Raw genomic sequence first — 11,887 nt, forward strand, 5'->3', positions numbered from 1 at the left:
TTCATCTGTGTAATTTTTAGCTGTTACACCGAAACATTGATCTCATAGAGAGAAAATTAAATACCCAAAGCCCTGGTGGTAGCATTATATTAAAGTGCAAAGATTTCCGTATCCTTCAACTAGATATCAATTCCACGGATGACTTAATGAGTGTCATGTTGTCTATAGAACAGTTAATGTCGCAAGGTACCATACATAATTCTATCTTTCGCGTAAAATGTATCGCTATCTGTAACAGGAACTGTTATCCTTTCTCTTTGTCGCAGAGCAAACCTTACAGTATCCCTTTTTCAATAAACCACAGCCGACTAATAGCAGTACGACGCACATAGAAGATGGCTGGATGGCATTTACTCCGATTTCAGAATGGTCCAGACTATTAACCGCCCACGCGGACGAATGGCGAATCAGTTATTTAAATAAAGACTACAAAGTTTGCAATTCTTATCCTTCTGCTGTAATAGTACCTCGTCACGTAGATGATAAAATTATAATATCTTCCGCTAGTTTTAGAGACGGCGGAAGATTTCCTGTTCTGTGTTACAGGCACGAAGGGGGGGTATGAAATGATATTAAACAAAGTAACAAAGAAGCAGATAATGCGCGTATGTATCGTAGGGCGGTTAATCAGGTGTTAATAAATATATTGCAGAGCATTTTGTTAAGAAGCAGCCAGCCGATGTGTGGCGCTACTGGCAAAAGGTGTAAAGAGGATGAGAGATTATTAAACGCGGTGTTAGGCCCGGGAAGACGCGGGTAACTACGTTATTTTAAGCATCGCAGATTAACGTTCCTTCAGGGATCTGAAATCTATCCTATAATGTATGATTGTTTCTGGTTTATACTGTATCGCTAATGTAAGCTTTCCCGATAGTTACATAGTAGATACAAGATCCATCAATCAATCTCAAAGCTCTAGAGCCAAGGGTGGTGGTACAGAAATGGACGCCGCTTACCCACAGTGGCGAAAGGTGCACAAAGCAGTTCCGCGTCCGCACGACTTGGCGGATTGTTTTTTTAAATTGATAGAGGCTTGTAACGACGTAACATGCTCCACTTCGCAATGGCTATCAAGACTCGATAATGGGGGATGGTTATCCGCTATACAAAGTGCTTTGAACGCTGCTTGCGTAACTGCTCAATGCCTCCATCAAGAAGTCGCTGCTGTGTTAGTTCATGGTATGTAATCCGTAGAGCAATTAATTGTAACGCTCATAGTAATTGTATGTAATTTGCCTCGAACAGGAAGCGCCGGTAGAGATTCCACTTTAGTGGTAACCAGCTTAGCCCAAGCGATCTTAAATCCCGACTGCAGAACGGTGCGGGGTCTTCAGGCTTTGATCGAGCGCGAATGGATACAAGCAGGGCATCAGTTCTTTAGCCGCACGCGTCACGGACCATATCATCCAGCAACCTCACAAAATTCAACGCACGCCCCGACTTTCCTCCTATTTCTAGACTGCCTCTACCAACTTCAATACCAATTCCAATTCAGCTTTGAATACACGGCAGAATTGTTATTCGAATTGTACAATCACGCGTATTGTTCTAATTATGGAACATTCCTAGGTACATATACATATATGTGTACATGCATACAAGAATTTGCAGCTTTTCTCGCAAGTAAACATTCACTTATAGTGAATGGAGTTTCCCGATTTCGAATATATTCTTTGAAAGTACTCATAGTAGGTACCAGTAGTTGATCATGTATCAGTAGTTGACAACTTTTGAGAAAAACGTGAAAAATAGGGATTTTAGAAGTGCAACGCGGAAAACGGCAAAATCATCTTATTTCAGAATAATTTGCTGAAACCTGGCATCTGTATGTTTTTTGAGATGCTGAATCCGAATATGTTATTTTTTGTGTAAAAAAATTTCCTAAGGTAGTTCTCTTAATAAAAAATCGTTTTTTTTTAGAGATAACTCGGAAAGGAAACGCCGGGGAATTTTTTAAATAAACGACTTAAAAGGTAACATGGGGAAACATGACGAAAATACTTACAATTTTATTCGAACACGGTAGAGCAGTCAATGTGAAGATCGTCGAACAATGCATAACTGATACATATACTCATCTCACAGTGATGTTATTTGCGCCCCCATGTTAACGTTGAAGTCGTCTATTTAAAAAATTCTCCAGCCTTTCCTTTTTGGGTTATCTCCAAAAAAGGTAAAATTTTCATGATTTCTTAGTTACTATGAGTACCTTCAACAAGTATATTCCAAATAGGGAAACTCCATTCACTATAAGTGAATGTTTACGTGTCAGCTTCGTTCCTGTACTTGAAATGCGGTGATACATTATTTCCAGGCGATTCGGAATCAGAAAGAGTCGAGCTGCGATTATCCGAGCGAACGAGTAGCTTGTGGTCGTACATAAATCAACCGAGCGTGCTGGAGAAATGGTTGAATCCATTGTACGAGCCCAATCCGCGGGTGATTTGGCCTAGCGTCGCGCCGATCAGCATCCAATTATGGAGAGAGCTATATCTCGCTCACACGTGCGTTGCCCCATGGAAAAATCTTCTGCCGTGCATAAAGCAAATAAAGCAAAACTACACGGCGGTGCGAAAAGTCGCCGGCCAATTGAGGGTCCAGATCAAACGAGCGATGGAAGAAATACGCTCGGACCCCGATATATCTTACGAAGCAGAAACCCAGGACGAGAATAGTTGTATAGCGAAATTAAGCTTAGAATCCCAAAGCGCCTGATACACATGTTTCAAATATTAAAAGAAAGAAGAACGTTCGTATTATACAATATATTATCGATCTGCCTTTATTTATATAATATACAATTAGCATATAAAAGAAACTTGGATTCTTTCCCGAAAAATTCGTCGCAGACTCAAAAACTTTTGTTTACATCACGCAACGTTTTCAAAATCCTTTAGGCTAAACCATCACTTTTATAATAATATAATGTAAATATAAATGTAAATACATACATATATATTTATATTGTTTACTTCCAAGCGACCTAAGAGTTATGAAATAGGCACGCGAACCCTACCGCGAATCGAAACAAAGGAACACTTTATTCGCGTATGAAACGATTTATTCGTATATTTATTTTTTTTCCGCGCAGAGGAAGCATTTAACAGGAAAAATGAAATCTGACTGCTTCCTTTGTGATCCTGTGTTATGCGTATTCTGTTACTGATTACAGCGCTGCGTTTGGTTACGGGAACAAAGAAACATTAAAGGTGAAATAAAATGTGCATAGAATCTGGAGACTTGTAAAAATGTACGTGTATTTCGAGGAGCAGGCTAAGTTTATTCTCCAGCTCCCTGCTCGAAGGGAAAGGCGGTAACCTTTAGGGGGTACGGGCAAGTTTTTACCGTTATTCAGGAAGGACAAGAGGGATATGGGAGAGGTTAAGGGCGGGATTATTGCTACCAACGAAAAAGGGGGAGATCGTTGGAGGGGAAACACGGCAGGTGTTCACACACAAAGAAACTGAAAGGAATCTCACGGTCATTGGCTTGGAACTCGAGAATCTTTCGTGTATGGCTCGAAGCGGCGTAGAAGAACGTAAATTTGTATGAAATTCAATTAGAGCTTCTATTAAATATTTCCATTGGAAAATAACTCTGAATCGGACCATCGTCGGAACGAATCTACTACTTCGACGCGAAATGACGCGAAAGTTTCGCTTCCCTAAGTATCATAATAACATCGAGGAGCATCTATCTATATAACGAACATGAGTCTCATAAATTTTCTTGCTCCGTTTCTTCTCAATATTGTTTACAGCCTTACGTTGGGAACGAGGCTGCGTGCGAAACGTTTGAATCCGCTTGCATCCGAGTTCAGGAACGTAATTCACCCTCCGAGATCGACTTCGTGGTGCCCGGCTCCTTGGATGAGTGTGGATCTAGTCACGGATAGAAATTAGATACGTGGACTGAATTCAAACCCATCCAGGGCCACCGAACAGATCGATTTTCTATCCTTGGATCGGCGCCGGTCGAACTTGGCGGAACGTGAATCGCGGCGGCGAGGCTACTACTCCGTCGGGAGGTTCGGCAGGAGGCGAAGAGCGCGAACTTAACTGGCAACGGAATCACAAAGTAAAGTGCAGCTGAAAGATAGGTTTGAAAATGGAATTGAAGAAGTTGCCTGGTAGGGGAACTGGGATAAGGGATCCGGATTGGCGCGACTCCCTACTTCTCCTTCGGGTCGAGCGAGGCCCTTAAGAAGGGGAAGGGATCTTTCTCAACGCATCAGCTCACGCAACAAAGAGTCCTAAATTCCTGCGACTCAACTATTCCCTTTGCCTCCGCTCGAAATCGCCCAGATTCTCGGTGCTTTGGAATATTGCAACGAAATCTGTATGATCGCATTCGCAGAAACTCAGCCTAATGGGAGATCTTCGTGTGTTCACACAGGCTGTACGCATGTGTATGCGCTAATACATATTTCTCTTGCGTGGTATACATATATACGATTCTTCTAAACGATAATTAGTCCATATAGAACGTTACATTAGCATAAATATCATATTATGTAAATTGGTAGCGATAAATCGAGACGCACGTCTTCTATGCTACATTTATTGAGCTGCGGACGAGCTTCGAGTGATATTCTTCGACTCAACACAAGGAATATTACTCGGCCACAGTCGAAAATCTTTTCTAAATATGTAATACCGATATGAAAAGCTTCGATTTGTATTCGAATAATACGATAAGTAATGAAGAAACTACGCGTGATAACCGATAATCGTTCTGCCATTATGATTACATTTGACTATCACGCTACGTCAAAGTCCCTAGATTTAATTGGCGGAGATTGCACTCTCTCTGGGGACAGATTTATCGCTGTTCGTATGAAATGTACCAATTTGTAGTGCGTATAATTAGCCAGCATTTCAAATAAAGATAAAGCTTTTTTTTATTTATTAGGTAGCATTGAAATGTTTACAATTTCAGCGTTCATGTCGTCCATATTTGATTGGCGAGCAGTACCAATTTCGATCCACCAGTGTGCCCTAGAATCCGAACGAAATGTTCCCGCGAAGTGATATGTAGTAAATAGTTAGAGCATTTATTTGTCTGATTACGATACACCTGCGTCGTGCTGTGCTTACAGTGGGCGCTATAAACTTCTGCAATAATGGGGAAGGTGCTCTTGTAGCTGTAGAATGTTTTTTTCCAAGAAACATCAATGAAAGAAAAGTATTTCAGGAATGCCCAATGTGTACATTCAATTGAATCGGTTATGGTCTTGAAGTGTCGCATTTCTACCAAGGTATGCATACTTTTACCGCGTTATGCGCCAGAAGTACCGATTGCTGTCAGTTTAAAAGACAAAATGCCACTGCGCTTCCTTCCTTGCGAGATCCTCTTGTATCCGTTTCTGTGACAATCCTCGTAACGTTGCCATCGTCCTCGGCGTTATCATTACATTTGTAGCAAGGCTCCGATAAATTCGAGTAACCTCTAAAATTGTTGGAGAGCTTCCGAGCCTTCCATCACTGGGAAAGATTCGAAACAGTTTATCGTAAACGGTGGCTCCTTTACCTTACACGTAGTACTATTCAATTTACACGAGCTTCGCACGATGAGGGATCGCCGCACAAAAGTGCGCCAGGAACATGACAGCAAGCGTTAGAGAAATGATAGACTTTTATGCGGAGCAGCCTTTTCGACACGTGCGAACTGCTATGGCGTTGTTTGTTGAAAAAAGCAATTTTCAGAGGAGCAGACATGAACACAACCTTAAGTTCTGTAGACAGCGGCGGTGATAAACGTCTGCCAGAGGCGACTGTGCAGAGCATAGCGCAGAATCTCACTACCCTCCAGAGTATGCAAAATGTGCAGAGCGTTGTTCAGAGTAATATACAGAGTATTCAATCGACGCAGACTATAATAGGATCGGTTGGAACAGCTACTAATCTCATAGGGAAGTCTATATCAATGGATTCGAATCCAAAGTTACCCCTAATGAAGCCGGTGGTACCATCTGGTGCCACATCCACGTCAGAGACTAATAAGATAACTACAACGGTAAGAGAAATTTAATCAAGTTCGACGCCTGTACATAAACTGTTATGATTACTAAGCGCAGCTCGTTTCTCTCTTTGCAGCTTTGTCCTGTGGGCTCCACAGTGAGGATAATATCTCCCGGCGTGTTAAGCACAGTGGAACGGCAGAATCAGCCGCAGGCTCAGCAACTATTACAGCAGACCCAACAGGTAACGAGTATACCAGCTACGTATCACGTACCCAGAGGGCCTGCTGCGGTTGCTAATATCTCCGCTCCGAGATCAACGGTGGCTACTCCTATTGTTAGAGCAAATACTGGGCAGACCGTGCCCACTACTAGGCCTGGGTATGTATATTCGTCTGATATGTACAGAAAGTTGTACCACTGTTTCCCACACGTGCAGCATTCAGTTATATAATTTTACAGATTTTATCATGTAAGAGACAAATAGAATTTATTGTTAACACTTAACACAAAACAGACCTACATTATTGGTGAACAATATCGTAAAGGTGGATGTAGCATAGATATCCATATACCTGTTGCATCTTTTAGAATAAGTACGACTATTTCAAATCCCCAATGGCAACCTAAAACATCAGTCGTGTACGCGCAACCCCAAAGGCACCCTACACCTCCTGTTGGTCGGGTTTCAAGGCCACCGACCACAGTGTACGCCAGCCAACAGCCTCGTCTAATTACGCCGACAGGCCCAGGAAGATCTGTACAGGCCACGATGGTCACCGGGGTTCCTGGCACTCCGTCCAGATTAATAGCGCCCGTTCTTCAAACAAATAATAGTATTACAAGACTGCCGGTCTCGCAAAGCAGACCAACCGCTCCTCAAGTGACGAATATATCGCAAAGCACGCAGCCTGGGAGATCGTCCGCTCAGACTATTCAAGTAAAATGTTATGCTCTTTTAGGCCAGATCCACACTATCGGTCCGGTCACGGTCCGGTCTCGATCAAAATCACATCCCTGAGCGTCCACACTCGTCCGACTTGATAGTGTGAACGCTCACGGATATGATTTTCATCGAGACCCAACCGTAACTGGACCGATAGTGTGGATCGGGCCTTATCCAGTCGATCGACGCTATCAAACGTTACGGATGTATTGATTAGAATCGTTCTGTTTTAAAATTTCAGCCCACCCAATCGAACAGGCCCTTAAGTACCGCAGGCACTGTGAACCGTATAGCCGTGTCAACCCCCGTGGTTGGCACAGCGAACAGAATAAGCGGTACAGCTTCTGTAACGGTTCAACCAACAGCGGGACGACAATTGTCGATTAATACAGTGGCCGGTCCGTCGACGGGTACTGTTAGTCGGATTGTCATTCCGTCTCAGCAAGTAGGTATAGAAGTGACGCAGGATATAGTTCCCTGGAGGATGAAACGTTAAATGAAATTATTCGTATCGCAGATACAACAGCAACAGCAATCGCAGCCGCAAGCAGCGCCGCGTGTTGTTCAAACAGTAACCTCTTTGTCGAATCTGAATACAGTGTCGCGCGTAATTGCTACAACAGCGAGCACGAGTACGAGGATACCACAGCCAGCGCCGACCACGGTCGCTAGGATCACAGGGATGTCGTTACACCCTTTACCTTTAGCGCCTGCAAGAGCCACGTCGGCACCGGTCAAGACGGTGCAGGCTCAAAACATCGGACCAACCGTACAGATCAAGCCCTCCCAGCAATCTGGGCTGAGAGTCTCTTCAGCCACCAGTACAAACAATAACTCGAACACGACGCCTACTCAGTCGGTCCAAGGGCAATATTTGCATCCACCACACACGGCGACCTACTATTCTTTCGAGCCTACAGGTAACTCGTGCTCGCCACATCTATCGGTCCTGTTAAAACGAACTTACTTTAACGCTCTTGCGTAGGAACGTATTCTCAGTATCGACAAACTCCAGTAAGATTGCTTGTTGAACCAGGATACGACGAGCCGCACACTAAGCTAAACTCGTCTCCGAGACCAAGTATACTTAGAAAGAGGGATCACGACAATTCACCCGTTAAAAGTACAAAGTTCAATTATTCCTATTCTCTTGAATGTTTTTGTTTACGTTGAAGCTGTCGGTAAAAACTGACCTATCACGCTTGTACTTTCAGGCGCGGCAAAGAATCTAGTTCCTGTCCTGGCGTCTTTACCCCCCGTCACGACGTCCAGCCCGCCGTGCTCGCCAAGAGGGGACCCGGACGGTGGCGGTTGTCAAAGTTCGGGATCCACCACGGTGTCAGCGACGTCGTCACCAGGACTTGACGAGGAGCCGGAACAATCCAGGATCACTATCAACCCAACCGTGGACATGTCTCCGAGGAAGAAGCCTCGGAAACAGCAGCTAATCGGAGTGGAGTTGACGGAATCAAGATGCACGGAAGAGGAAATGCAATTCGTTACGGAGGAGAGAATGAAGAAGGAGCTTAAGGAAGAGGCGAAAGAGAAATCGTCCGATAAGAAGCAGACCTCGAGCGTGCAACGTGATATTATTAAATCTCCTACGCAACAGTCGACTGTTGCGATACGAACGCGACCTACGCCTAGTTTATTAGGTTCGTGAGAAAGGAAGCGAGCCGTTGTATATGCACGCGGCAGAAAATAATTCTCCATTTTACAGGGCCGTCCTGGAAGAATAGGTGGGGCAGTAGGCTTCACCATTACAGAAGACCGAGCGAGGTTCGGCCTCGCGAAGAAAGGCGACCCACTGTTGCGGAAATAGCGCAGCAGAAGCACGTGCTGCAAAAGTTGAACGGTTGGAAAGTGTATCACCTCACTGCGCAAATGGAGGACATTGCTGACCTCGAGAAACAAGTACGTGTGTGAATCAATTCGGGATATCGAAAGGGAGGCAATGAAATTTGGAATTAATAATCTGACACTTCTCCAGGTACACGAAAAGTTAAAAACAACATTGACGATGCTCGAGTCGCAACAGAACGTCAGGAATAAACAGGACGATGGACTTGAACGTGTAAATGAATTGATTAAGGGAAACATGCAACGCAGTAGTTTAATTAGTGAAGGGATGAACGAAGCGCGCACGCAGCTTATCGCTATATTTCAACACAAAGGACCTATTACGGATATTTTGCAACGGTGCAGTAACAAACGGGCTCAAAAGAAACGGGATAAATGAGCTAGTGCGCGCATCGAGTTAAACGGAACGTGTTTATAAAGGAACCCTTGCTGAAGCAAGGTTCGAGAGGGAGTTATTTTTATCTGTGTCACAGAATCTATATTATAGGAGTAAAATAAATGGTTTTATAAGTCTATGACACGACTGTCGCTAAATATGTTTATAATTTTATTATACGAATCTATCGACGTTTTATTTTAATATAATACTTCTTATTCCTCTATCTGTTGAAATGTTTTTCTTATCTTTGCATCGTCACGCTGTGTACATGTGTGTATAGATACATATATACATTTGCTACGCAGATATGTTTACTTTCGCGGGAAGACTCTGAAGACCTAACGCGTTACCGAAACAGTCACACTAGGTATCGAAACGCGACATGGCAAATGAAACTGCTTTTGTACGTATACTTGCACGGTACATGTATGTTACTATGGTGATAACGCATTGCGAAAGCTTCACTTAGCAACGATAATAGTGATACACGTAGCGTTTCATTATTCGATTAAAATATTTTAATACAGTAATCTACTCTCGTAAAGTCTCAGAGGGAGAGAGAGAGAGAGAGAGAGAGAGTAATAGTGTAGCAACATGTGGTGGGGCTACAGTCCTGGATTAGACATACAACATGAAGTTAATAAAAGTGGAACTAATTGCCTAGGTAAATGTCTCGAGATATTAATTGTAGGTGCTGGCGACCCGAGGCACATCTTGAAGACATTAGCATCATCGTATTTGCACCAAGATCGCACTGTTACATATCACGTAATCGAGTTAACATCGGAACAAGTTGCTAGGTCCATTCTCTTATTAAGTACTTGTTTAGAGAAAGACCTAGGTACGTATGCAAAATTCTGAGGTGTGCACTGCAATTTTCTTTGTTAAAAAGCATTCTTTCTTTTCAATCGAAAAATTTAACACACAAGGACTACAAGAAGCGACACGATATTATCTGGAAATATTTGGGAATACACTTGTAAGGCCTGCGACCGCCAAGTACTTGGTGCAACAATGCAGTCGATTGACAGACATCCCAACGAGTACGATCAGTTGCTCTTGGTTGAGTTTAGACAGACTCAAGCACAAGGACAAAGATCGACTAGAGGCAATTTTTAAGTGAGTCTGATAGAAAATCTGGGAACATAGGTTTCCTTTATGTTTCACAGTTAATGGTAATGTTTCTCGTAAGATTTTGGGAGCGTGCCACGCGCGAGAGCGTTCCTATTGTCAAGTATTGGGATCAGAGAATTAGAAACTCGTTGAAAACGAGGTACGATTATCGAGATGGTGTTTTTGACTGGGATTATCATATGATTTTGAAGTCCAGAGGCGTCTCGAATCTGACTATACAAGAGTATAGGTACGTTTACTAATTGCGGAGCGCTGGTCATTTATGGATATGTATTTACGACCCTTAACTTGTTTATTCCGAAGCTAGATTTTGGAGAAACAATGGAGTTGCTTTCACTTGGTTGGAAGGCGAACCTGTTAGGAGCAATCCAACATTGTTGAGTAATATAATTCAACATGGGCCTGGATTTATACACTATGCTTATCTAGGAGACATTACAAACGGGCCTTACTTCGCTTGGGCCTTAGAGGGAGCAAAGGATAAGCATAAGTAAGACTTGAAATTTCTTCATTGTGCGCTGTATCAATTGTTATACTAACGAAGATAATAATTCAGCAAGTACAGAGCAACTGACATAGCCGAGCGAGAAGTCATGCGCGTGATACATGAAATCAAAACGAAAGAGCCACTGTGCGAAGAACTCATTGCGTCCCATAGGGATCCTTCTATATTAAATGGTACGCTAATAACTCAAATGCCGGATAACGAAATGGAACAGGAATCGTGGAAAAGAGAAAGAAGCAAACATAAGAGAAACGATATGCCCTGGATAAATATCGAAGAGCATAAGGTATGCAATGTCGAATTTATTGTAGAATGCAACAAGCCAGCTTTCCCCTACAACCTATGTGGTACTTTTAGGTAGTCTTTCATCCCACAGCGTCTCTGGAGACATTCAAACACAAAGCGGAGTATGTTAGTAGATTCGACTTTTTATGGGTAGCCCAGAACATGATAAAACAACTGCCTAATCTTGCTCCGCTGCTCAAGGAAGGAGCAATCGTAATGGTAGAGTTGCAAAAGTACATGGTAGAGCCGCGAGAGGAGGATTTACAGAACTTTGTAAAGGAATTGAGAAATATAGCGCGAGAGAGCGCATTGCGCGAACTCGGTGATATAAATCCCAAAGAGCATTATATCGCTAGGTTCTGCAAGCATTAATTATTCACAAGCGTGGAATAAAATCCCAATTATGTGTCTTTTACTGCTCGAAACCAGCAATGATAAAGAAATTTACTTCCTCAAACTCCTTAAAATGGTTTTAATTATTAAATGGCCTGTGCAGAAATATCAGCGTATACATGTTCCATTGCATCTCCTTTTCCCGTGTATGTGCAATGGTATAATTGAAAATGGAAAAGAAGTTAGAAGCACCATTCCTGCTAGCTCTAATTTAAAGGAGGATGAAAGGATGTATGTACAGAGAGAAAAACTGACTTCCATGTTAGGGGCCGTGCTTAAATTACGTAAGGGTAATTTTGGCGATTTCTTACCCCCTCCCACCCCCAGTGTAAGAATTCGTAAGATTTGATATTTCAACCCCTTCCTTGCGTAATATTTTTTACATTGAATTTTTTAAGTTATTAAAATTCTTTTCAAGGTTTATAT

At 42.8% G+C, this 11,887-nt stretch overlaps 3 protein-coding genes and 1 long non-coding RNA gene across 7 annotated transcripts in view; 3 read left to right on the forward strand and 1 right to left on the reverse strand.

The window, feature by feature from the left end:
* LOC143376496 (myotubularin-related protein 9) overlaps window positions 1–2,814 on the forward strand; it is a 32,144-nt gene extending 29,330 nt beyond the window's left edge. For both annotated transcript variants that reach the window (XM_076826938.1, XM_076826937.1), the window contains 6 exons: window positions 21–186; window positions 267–559; window positions 653–756; window positions 875–1,179; window positions 1,246–1,569; window positions 2,315–2,814. In XM_076826938.1, coding sequence (XP_076683053.1) covers window positions 21–186; window positions 267–559; window positions 653–756; window positions 875–1,179; window positions 1,246–1,569; window positions 2,315–2,715 — 1,593 coding nt within the window. In that variant the 3' untranslated portion in view covers window positions 2,716–2,814. The remainder of the gene's footprint in view (window positions 1–20; window positions 187–266; window positions 560–652; window positions 757–874; window positions 1,180–1,245; window positions 1,570–2,314) is intronic.
* LOC143376499 (uncharacterized) lies at window positions 2,269–3,926 on the reverse strand. The gene is made up of 2 exons (XR_013087107.1): window positions 3,767–3,926; window positions 2,269–3,693 (listed from the first exon to the last, which is right to left on the reverse strand). It is a non-coding gene; the product is annotated as an uncharacterized LOC143376499 (long non-coding RNA).
* Window positions 3,927–5,464: 1,538 nt separating this feature from the next.
* LOC143376494 (uncharacterized) lies at window positions 5,465–9,367 on the forward strand. 2 transcript variants are annotated; one of them, XM_076826930.1, is made up of 9 exons: window positions 5,465–6,015; window positions 6,096–6,340; window positions 6,551–6,899; window positions 7,147–7,350; window positions 7,423–7,825; window positions 7,891–8,028; window positions 8,120–8,560; window positions 8,626–8,819; window positions 8,896–9,367. In XM_076826930.1, the coding sequence occupies exons 1-9, from the start codon at window positions 5,638–5,640 to the stop codon at window positions 9,142–9,144; spliced, it is 2,601 nt and encodes an 866-aa protein (XP_076683045.1). In that variant the 5' UTR covers window positions 5,465–5,637; the 3' UTR covers window positions 9,145–9,367. The 2 variants fall into 2 exon arrangements, with proteins under 2 accessions (XP_076683045.1, XP_076683046.1); XM_076826931.1 differs by having other exon boundaries at window positions 7,942–8,028.
* A 63-nt stretch (window positions 9,368–9,430) lies between these two features.
* Dnaaf3 (Dynein axonemal assembly factor 3) lies at window positions 9,431–11,579 on the forward strand. 2 transcript variants are annotated; one of them, XM_076826941.1, is made up of 6 exons: window positions 9,431–9,547; window positions 9,836–10,263; window positions 10,337–10,507; window positions 10,586–10,768; window positions 10,835–11,069; window positions 11,141–11,579. In XM_076826941.1, exons 2-6 carry the CDS (start codon window positions 9,992–9,994, stop codon window positions 11,438–11,440), a joined length of 1,161 nt encoding a protein of 386 aa, XP_076683056.1. In that variant the 5' UTR covers window positions 9,431–9,547; window positions 9,836–9,991; the 3' UTR covers window positions 11,441–11,579. The 2 variants fall into 2 exon arrangements, with proteins under 2 accessions (XP_076683056.1, XP_076683055.1); XM_076826940.1 differs by having other exon boundaries at window positions 9,498–9,985; window positions 10,074–10,263.
* The last annotated feature ends 308 nt before the right edge of the window (window positions 11,580–11,887 follow it).

This window comes from Andrena cerasifolii, chromosome 14 (assembly GCF_050908995.1).
Source record: "Andrena cerasifolii isolate SP2316 chromosome 14, iyAndCera1_principal, whole genome shotgun sequence".
Taxonomy (NCBI): domain Eukaryota; kingdom Metazoa; phylum Arthropoda; class Insecta; order Hymenoptera; family Andrenidae; genus Andrena; species Andrena cerasifolii.